The 10,584-nt window shown below is 37.5% G+C and overlaps 1 protein-coding gene across 1 annotated transcript in view; it reads left to right on the top strand.

The window, feature by feature from the left end:
- The first annotated feature begins 4,710 nt into the window (after nt 1-4,710).
- INSL6 (insulin like 6) overlaps nt 4,711-10,584 on the top strand; it is a 19,136-nt gene continuing 13,262 nt past the window's right edge. Inside the window, exons 1-3 of the mRNA XM_007121383.1 lie at nt 4,711-4,906; nt 5,288-5,429; nt 5,653-6,047. Of these exons, the coding sequence (XP_007121445.1) occupies nt 4,711-4,906; nt 5,288-5,429; nt 5,653-6,047 (733 nt within the window). The remainder of the gene's footprint in view (nt 4,907-5,287; nt 5,430-5,652; nt 6,048-10,584) is intronic.

The raw sequence follows: 10,584 nt of genomic DNA, 5'->3' as shown, positions 1-10,584 counted from the left end.
ATCAGTCAGAGAGTTGATTTAATTTTATTTCTTTAACTCACAACTCTTTTGCTGTTGACTTCCAAATATGGACCTCCATGTTAGACATCTTACCATACTTCCAGCCCCACATTTCCATTTGCTTTATTAAGGGAATTCCTTGAATATTTAACAGTTATCTAAAATTCATCATGTCTAAAACTTTACTGTGGGATTAAATTCCCCTCATGATTTTCCTCAGTGTCATCAGCTTTTCATTCTCTACAACTCAAAGCCCTGGTCTCCCTGACATACAGATGGACAATAGGCACATGAAAAGATTTTCAGCATTGCTAATTATTAGAGAAATGCCAATCAAAACTACAAGGAGGTACCACCTCACACCAATCAGAATGGCCATCATTAAAAAGTCTACAAATAACAAATGCCGGAGAGGGTGTGGAGAAAAGGGAACCCTCCTACACTGTTGGTGGGAAAGTAAGTTGGTGCAGCCACTATGGAAAATAGTATGGAGGTTCCTCAGAAAACTAAAAATAGAATTACCATATGATCCAGCAATCCCGCTCCTGGGCAGATATCTAGACAAATCTATAATTCAAAAAGATACATGTACCCCTTTGTTCATAGCAGCAGTATTTACAATAGCCAAGACCTGGAAACAACCTAAATGTCCATCCAAGAATGGATAAAGAAGATGTGGTACATATAAACAAAGGAATACTACTCAGCCATAAAAAAGAACTAAATAATGCCATTTGCAGCAGCATGGATGCAACTAGAGATTATCATACTAATCAATTTTTAAAAAGCCCTGGTCTTCTTAAATTTTTCTCTCTCTCCCACATCCAACTTACATATAATGAGTAACCAAATCCAATGACAGTTCATTTAAAAATCACTTTTATGGGTCCTTTTTGTTTACTCCCACTCCTTCCATACTACTGCCGGCTCTTGACAATTCACGGATCAAAAATGTGGACTTCTAGTTGGTTTCTCCATTTACAATTCTTCCACTTCTGTATACACTAGAGTCAAGTTACTTACTTGAAGCTTCAATTTCCATCTTGTCCATACATTATCCACAAACTATTTTATAACATTCTACTCTGCATAGGATAAAAAGAATAAAATCCATACTCCTTAGTCTGAATTTTAAAGTCCCCTTTGTCTGCTAGCAATATTCCATCTTCTACAAATCCCTGACATCACTATTATAGGTTCTTTTCCCTAGAATATGCCTTGCTCACTTGTTTCCATGCCTTTGCACCTGCCATCCTCTCTTCTTCCTGAAATTTCAGCCCCGCTTTTGTACTACCTACTTTGCCATCAAAGCCTGGTTAAGTTCTGTCTCCTAGATGAAGTCTTCCAAGACCACTGCAGCTCATACCAGTCTCCCCCTTCTATAAATTATTTTACTTAAAATTTCCACAATTAATTTCAACATTTAACCAATGATGTTTTTACTCCATTATGTTTTCAACATAATTAGAATAAGAAGTCTAAGCTTCTGGTGCTTAAAGATATTTCACTTATTTCATTTATATCTCCTAAACACAAAAGACTTTTTTCCCCAACTGACTTAATGGAAAATCTCTTCTTGTAGGACTGGACCATGCCTATATTGACTGCATACTATCCTTTATGTACTAGAAATAAAAAGATGAAAAATGATTTTAAATGCATTTCTCAAACTCTTGCCATATTAATAGTCTGGTATCTGATATACAAAAGAATACAACATTTATTTTAAAGAACTTTGAGCCTATTATCTCACTTGATTCTCACATTCCAACAAAATAGAGATGGCAAAAATTATAACAGCTAATACTTATTATTATGTGTCAGGCATTGTATTTTCTCATTTATTATGTCATGTGTTATTTAATATATTATCTTATAATCCTTTAACAGCACTGTCAGAAGGTATTATTATCTACCTTCAACCTATACCACGTGTTCTTATATTCATGACACACATAAGTAAACTGGGGTATAAGATTTCTGTAAAAGTTTGTACAGCTACCTACTCTTGTGGCTGGGACCAGCCTCTAAGTGTCTTTATTACCAATGGAGTGAACTTTTAAACTCATTCTGAGGCAATTACTTTAGTGTGTGTGTGTACGCTTTTTTTCTCCAAATTATTATTTCCTCTAATTTAAGGTTTTGGTCTAAAAAGATTTGCTTTGATATTATGGTGCCATGTACTGCCATCACCAAACCAGATTCTTTGTTTTCGTAATTTTTTTGACAAATTATGGTTATATAAAGTAGGTTAAGAGTTTGGGCTCCAGAGACAGACTGACTATTTTTAATCAGTCTTCTGTGCCCCTTACTTGCCTTCTCATTTCAGGCAAGTTTCTTTTTTTTTTTTTTTTTTTTTTGGCGGTACGCAGGCCTCTCACTGCTGTGGCCTCTCCCGTTTCGGAGCACAGGCTCCGGATGCGCAGGCTCAACGGCCATGGATCATGGGCCCAGCCGCTCCGCGGCATGTGGGATGAGCTTCCTCATCTATAAGCTAGAAATAATTTCAATACTATCTGATATGATTACTACAGGATTAAATCGGGTAAATCGTGTACAAGCACTTAGAGTAATGCTTGACATACAGTAATCACACAACAAATGATGTGTTATTATAATCGCTCTTTCAAAAGCAATAGTACTATTATTACTATTTCTGTACTATCTGTATGTACAGACTTGGTGTAAACACCAAGAAAAAAGTGTTAACAAGACCAACACTATAGTGGGGAAGACAGACAATAAATTGAACAGAAAGCAAAAAAGTAAATAAAAAAGATATTACCTATTAGTTGTTTTATAATCAAGCAAGTATTAATTATAGTTACTATAATTAATTGTACCCACAATTAATATCGTTAAGCTAAAAATTTTAAGGACTCAATCATGGGAATCCTAGTTCCCATATCAAGATATCAACATAAAATGCTAAAATAACTTGAAAAACAAATATTCCAGTATAATTACTAACAATTCCATATTTTTCTTGCATAAATGGAATTTTCATTTATAAATACTCAAATATGGTGGTTTATTGGGCAGCTCCAATTTTATGACAATGTTCTGGAATAAGGTAGCTAGGACAGGATGCTAACAAATAAGTCAGGAATTCATTCAGTAATAATAGTAACTTATTCATTCAAAATAAGCCATTTCACTAATAATTTGTTCATTTCACTAAATTCATTGACTCTTGATAACAAGTAGTAGCAGTAGTTAAGAATGTGTTCATTCATTCAATAAATGTTTATTAAGGGTCTACTTAGCAGGTATTGTCCCAGGCACTGGATATTATCAATAAATATGAAGCAAAAATAGTTCCAGGGCTTCCCTGGTGGCGCAGTGGTTGCGTGTCCGCGTGCCGATGCAGGGGAACCGGGTTCGCGCCCCGGTCTGGGAGGATCCCACGTGCCGCGGAGCGGCTGGGCCCGTGAGCCATGGCCGCTGGGCCTGCGCGTCCGGAGCCTGTGCTCCGCAACGGGAGAGGCCGCAGCAGAGGGAGGCCCGCATACCACAAAAAAAAAAAAAAAAAAAAATAGTTCCAGCCCTTAATGAGTTTACAACTAGTAGAAAAGAGATAATTACGTGATTTTTAAAAAAATTCACCATAGTGCAATAAAGAATAATTATGACATAAGTATGAAATAGGGTATAAAGGAACAAGTAGTCAATTCTCAGGGAGTTTATTCATTTATTCATTCACCAAATATTATATGATTATTGATATTAACATTTTACTTATTATTTGTTCATATTACTCACTATAATTATTTACATTAAATTATTACTGAGAACTTACTATGACACTGTTAACAATGTCTGTCTTTAAAGGCAAAGATGATACCAAAGTAAACAAAAAAAACAAAAATCCCTGTCTGCATGGAGCTTACATTCGGTAGGAGGAGACAGATAGAAAATATGGAGAAGTAAAATATATAGTATGTCAGTCTTTAATGAATGGTATGAAGAAGTACAAAGGAGGGTGAGAATATAGAGAGTACAAAGAGAATGGGAGTATAAATTTGCTTGGTTCTGACATATATCGCTTGAGACGTGTTTTTTTGTTTGGTTTTGGTTTTGTTTTGCTTTAAAAAAAATCTTCCTCTCAGTATAATGATAATTTTCCTTCCTCACAGGGTTTCCCAGATAAAGTTCTGCCTAGGACTCATGGCCACTATAGTGTGGACATGAATTGTTTCTCAAAGTAGGTGATGAAATTGTGCTAATCAAATTACATGAATCTTTAAAAAAATCCGACTGCCAGTTAATGTAACAGCACTCATGGATGCCCCTGGGAAGCAGGGCAAAGCTGGGCAAACAGAAAATGGAGAAAAAGGCATAGAGGCAGAAGGCAGAAAGGAGAAGGGGAAAAAAAATAACATTTTAAAGGAAAGAGGTGAGAATAGCGTTGACAATTGCAGGAGCCTCTGAGGCTTTGGCATCCTGAAGTTGACTACTCCTGAGACGGCCCCTGACTGCCCCCTTGTGGCTGCTAGGTCACCCTTCAGCGCCGACACACTAATAAAATAAAATTTCAATGAAAATGACAAGGCAACCTATACCGATTATGCTGCACTTCCCTGCCCCTTCCCTCTTAATTTAGCGAAATGCTGATATTCTTAGAAGACAAATCCTCTACAAGGCCCTGTCACACCATCAACTAAAATTGTAGCCAAGATAGACCTGAACGGGGCACTCTCAGGCCCTGCCATGCATCATCAACTGCTCCACACAGGAAGAGACAGTTGCCTACATATCCAAGAGGACGGCGCCTCTACTTATAATCCAGCAGGAAGAAAAAAAGCTTCTCTCCGGCCCACATATCCCAGCCAATCGGAGACTAAGCAGTCCAGCCAAGGAGAAGACCCCATACTTTGGACTCCCAGCTTCCTCAGTGGACTCTTTGGTTATAACACCCCCTCCCACCTTCCCCCTCTTTTCTCTATAAAAGCAAGTTCCCTTTCTCGTTCTCTGGATTTGCATACGGCCCGTCATGGTTCACATGTCCTGAATTGCATTCCTCTGGCTATTCTTGAATAAACTCACTTTTGCTGATAAAATAACCGGCTAGTACTAAACTTGACACTAATAATTTGGCAACGGACAATCCTCTATAATCTATAAACAAAAATCCTAGATTATCCCAAATCCTCTCTTTGTTCTAGAGATTGAGGCTAAGGCCCATTTCTCCCTGCAGAACTGGTAGGAATTTCCTCAGAAAGCTTTGCATCTGACTTTAAAACGTGCACACATGTTTCGACATATTTGATTGCCAACTATGCGTCAGGCCCTGAAGTACAATGGGAAGCAAGAACAGACGCCAGCATTGCCTTCGTGAAACCCGGGGATGAGGGGAAGAAATTATCAAACAGGCACACAAATAAATGTGAGGAAACCTACCGAGATAAACGCCATGAAGAAAATGAAAGGTTTCTCGAAGGAAGCGACGTCCCAACAGGCAAAAGAGGCGGGAAACGCACTCCACTAGAGGGATGCATTAACTACAGCCCCATATTTCATTTGATGAGTCTCCCTAGTGAGGATGGCAAGAAAAACTAATCAATCATTTTAAGGATTAACAGCCAGCCACCTGGGACGGCCTGAGAGCCCCGTGTAACACGGGAAGTTTAGGCGCCGGCGTGGCTCACCTAGTCTTGAAGTTCTCGCGAGGTCCGCACGCGAAAATCAGAAGGTCGCCGGGTGCGCACGCGCAGTCGTGGGGCAGACGGCAGTTAGGGCCCTCGGCGGACTTATCCGTATTGGGGGTCCAGGGATTCCGCGGTTCCTCTGCTTGTGTGTCGGGCTCCTGCTAGTTCGGGTCTCCCGTGAGCTCAACGACATTAGTCGAGCCAGGAAATTGTGCGGCAGGCATCTACTGCAAGAAATAGTAAAACTCTGTGGCAGTGTTAACTGGAGCCACATTGAGGAGGAAAAGCCTTTCACACAGCTGCTTTCCCAGGCCTCGGAGAAGGTTGAAACCTTCATCCCTGACCGGTTGGAAAGCTCCCAAACCACTTTCCCGGTCTGGAGGAGAGCGACAAACCCAGGTAAAAATCTAAACCAGAGGCATGTTTTTTCATCTTTGTACATTTCTTATTCCCGAATTTGCTCTGCCAGGCATGGAACTTCTGCAGGAAATGGAATTTGTGCCTAATACATATGCAAAACCTCTATGAAGTTTTTTTTTTTTTTTTTTTTTTGTAACTTGGAGGAAAGACGTGAACACATTTAAGTCTACACATTTATCTAAGAACGCTGCTGTTTCCCTCGCTTTCCCTTTCTGCAGTGCCCTTTTCACCTGGCAAACTCCATTTTGTCCTTCAAAGCCTGATTTAGGTATCATTTTCCCTGTGAACTCATCACTGACCATTTCATAGCTACTCACTCCATTCTCCATTCTACCGCAATATCTAACACATAATTCTATTTAACTATTTATATTTAACTATAATCAGGACCTGCTACATAATTGGCCAGCCTAGTGCAAATAAAAATGCAGGGCCCCTTGTTCGAAAAGCAGGAAAAACCGTTAAAGATACTAAAATATAAAGTTTTTTACCTTTCTTGTGCGTATCTCCTCTGCTCAAACACATGGTCCTCTGTCCCATCAGACTTCACATACAAGTCAAAAGGTAAAATTTTTGAGAATCTCAAGACTGGGACAACAGAGCATTAAACAAAATGCAGGGTCTTTCTAAGCAGTAGGATTGTGCTACTGGCAAGTCTCAATCTCTTAAGGCCAGCCCTGTATGCCATACCATATTATAGGGATTGCTCATGTATGTTTTTATCTGAAATGTCTAGCAGAGGGCTGAGCACAGGGTATGTGCTTAATATGTATTGAATTTATACTTAATGCTTTTAAGCAGTCTTTAGGAAGAATATTTTGGTTTCAGATCCATTCTTCTGTTTTTACATTTTGTGACTAACACATTTTAGTCCCAATATGTTTGCCATTTTAAAAGAAAATGCACTTTATTTGTAGACTGTGGTCTATAGAGTGTAGTGTCATTGAAGTTATTGCCTTTTATAGTAATTCAATTGATTCGGTTAGGACAAATTTTGCAAAAGTCAAGATTTCTGAAATTAAGGAAAGGAGTTAGACTATCGTGCCAAAAGAGAGACCCTAATGTAGATGACTGAAACAAACTAAAACATTGCCTAGCACATTATAAGCACATATTCTTTTTTGTTGTTTTGAGGTATAGTTGGTTTACAATATTAGTCTCAGGTGTATAACATGGTGATTCAAAATTTCTATAGATTATATTCCATTTAAAGTTATAAAGTATTGGCTATATTCTGATAAGCACTTATTCTTTAATGAATGAATGAATAAATCTTATAAGATTATTGCTGCTAAGAGAATAAAACTGTTTTTATTAACGTGTATTTGATTTACAATGTTGTGTTAGTTTTGGGTGTACAGCAGATTGACTCAGTTATATTTACATATAATATTAGTTTAGTTATTAGATTAGTTATATATGTATATTTGTATATATTCTTTTTCAGATTTTTTCCATTATAGGTTATTACAAGATATTGAATATAGTTCCCTGTGCTACACAGAAAATCCTTTTTTTATTTATTTTATATATAGTAGTGTGTATCTATTAGTCCCGTACTTCTAATTTGTCCCTCCCCCCTTTCCCCTTTAGTAACCATAAGTTTGTTTTCTATGTCTATTTCTGTTTTGTAAATAAGTTCATTTGTATCATTTTTTAAGATTCCACATATAAGTGATAATCATGATATTTGTCTTTCTCTGACTTACTTCACTTAGTATGATAATCTCTAGGTCCATCCATGTTGCTGCAGATGGCATTATTTCATTCTTTTTTTATGGATGAGTAATATTCCATTGTGTGTGTTCCTTTGGCTTTTAAGTAAAAATAAAAGGCACATATTTCATTTTCACCAATAACTGTTGAACAGTGTATTCACCGTTTTGTTCCACTACCCTCTGCCATTTTCCAGGCAACTTCATAATTCCATCTTCCCAAAACTTTATATCTTTTTGAGCAAAGAACTGTTCTAGGTGCCTTTTACAATCTTCCAGGGAATTGAAACTTTTTCCATTGAGAGAATTTTGTAAAGACCAAAATAAATGGAAATCTGAAGGTGCAGTCAGTGTCTGGTTAATACGGCAGATGAATCAGAACTCCCCAGCCGAGCTGTAACAGTTTTTGCCTGGTCATCAAAGGAACATGTGGTCTTGCGTTATCCTGATGGAAGATTATGTGTTTTCTGTTGACTAATTCCAGACGCTTTTCGTTGAGTGCAGCTTTCAGTTGGTCTAATTGGGAGCAGTGCTTGTTGGAATTAATCGTTTGGTTTTCAGAAAAGAGCTCATAGTAGAGGATTCCCTTCCAGTCCCACCATATACACAGCATCACCTTCTCTGGATGAAGACCGGCCTTTGGTGTGCTTGGTGGTGGTTCATTTCGCTTGCCCCATGATCTCTTCCATTCCACTTTATAGTACAGTGTCCACTTTTCATCTCCTGTCACAATTTGTTTTAAAAACAATGTTTTCATTACACTTCAGTAGAGAATCACATATGGAAATATGGTCAAGAAGGTTTTTTGCTTAACTTATGTGGAACCCAAACATCAAATTGATTAATACAACCAAGCTAGTGCAAATGATTTTCATTGCTTGATTTGGATATTTTGAGTATGTCGGCTATCTCCTGCATGGTATAACGTTGATTGTTCTCAATTAATGTCTCGATTTGATCGCTATCAACTTCAACTGGTCTACGCGACTATGGAGCATTGTCCAGTGAGCAACCTCCAGCACAAAACCTCGCAAATCACTTTTGACACATTCGATCAGTCACAGCACCTTCTCCATATACTGCACAAATATTATTTTGCGTTTCAGTTGCATTTTTACCTTTCTTGAAATATTAACGAAGCATAATATACCGAAAATGTTGCTATTTTTCTTCCATCTTCAGTATTAAAATGGCTACACAAAAATTCACCAATTTTGATAAGGTTTTTTTTTCTTTTTAGATTTTTTTTGGTGTGGACCATTTTTAAAGTCTTTATTGAATTTGTTACAGTATTGCTTCTGTTTTATATTTTCGTTTTTTGGCCAAGAGGCATGTGGGATCTTAATTCCCTGACCAGGGATTGAACCCAAACCCCTTCATTGGAAGGCGAAGTCTTAACCACCGGAGCACAAGGGAAGTCCCTGATAAGTTTTTTTTTTTTAATATATGCTGATATGACAGCTGTCACAATACAAACTAACAAAATTGTTTTGAATGAAGTTAAAGACAACTAAACGCTACCAGAGACACCTTACGGAAAACAAAAACAAAAACAAATGAATATTTTGGCCAACCCAATAATTTTTAAAGGAACCTCCATACTGTTCTTCATAGTGGCTGTACCAATTTACATTCCCACCAACAGTGTAGGAGGGTTCCCTTTTCTCCACACCCTCTCCAGAATTTATTATTTGTAGACTTTTTGATGATGGCCATTCTGACCAGTGTGAGGTAATACCTCACTGTAGTTTTGATTTGCATTTCTCTAATAATTAGCGATGTTGAGCACCTTTTCATGTGCCCATTGACCATCTGTAGTCTTCTTTGGAGAAGTGTCTATTTAGTTCTTCTGCCCAGTTTTTGACTGGGTTGTTTGTTTTGTTTTGTTTTATATTGGGCTATATGACCTGTTTGTATATTTTGGAAATTAAGCCCTTGTTGGTCACATCATTTGCAAATATTTTCTCCCATTCTGTAGGTTGTCTTTTCATTTCATTTATGGTTTCCTTTGCTGTGCAAAAGCTTATAAGTTTGATTAGGTCCCCTTTGCTCATTTTTGCTTTTATTTCTATTGCCTTGGGAGACTGACCTAAGAAAACATTGGTATGATTTATGTCAGAGAATGTTTTGCCTATGTTCTCTACTAGGAGTGATATGGTGTCATGTCTTATATTTAAGTCTTTAAGCCATTTTGAGTTTATTTTTGTGTATGGTGTGAGGGAATGTTCTACCCTCATTGATTTACGTGGGGCTGTCCAGCTTTCCCAGCACCACTTGCTGAAGAGACTGTCTTTTCTCCATTGTATATTCTTGTCTCCTTTGTTGAAGATTAATTGACCATAGGTGTGTGGGTTTATTTCTGGGCTCTCTATTCTGTTCAGTTGATCCATATGTCTGTGTTTGTGCCAATATCACACTGTTTTGATGACTATAGCTTTGTAGTATTGTCTAAAGTCTGAGAGAGTTGTGTCTCCAGCTTTGTTCTTTTTCCTTAGGATTGCTTTGGCAATTCTGGGTCTTTTGTGGGTCCATATTAATTTTAGGATTATTCTAGTTCTGTGAAAAATGTCATGGGTCATTTGACAGGGATCGCATTAAATCTGTAGATTAAAAAAAAAAATCTGTAGATTTCTTCCAATCCAAGAGCATGGGATATCTTTCCATTTCTTTGAATCATCTTCAGTTTCCTTTATCAATGTTTTATAGTTCTCAGGGTATAAGTCTTTCCCTCCTTGGTCAGGTTTATTCCTAGGTGTTTTTTTTTTTTAATGTGATTTTAAAAGGGATTTTTTTTTTTTTTT

This window comes from Physeter macrocephalus, chromosome 9 (genome assembly GCF_002837175.3).
Source record: "Physeter macrocephalus isolate SW-GA chromosome 9, ASM283717v5, whole genome shotgun sequence".
NCBI lineage: Eukaryota > Metazoa > Chordata > Mammalia > Artiodactyla > Physeteridae > Physeter > Physeter macrocephalus.
The sequence above is the reverse complement of the archived record's forward strand: the minus strand, read 5'-3'. Positions and strand labels throughout refer to the sequence as shown.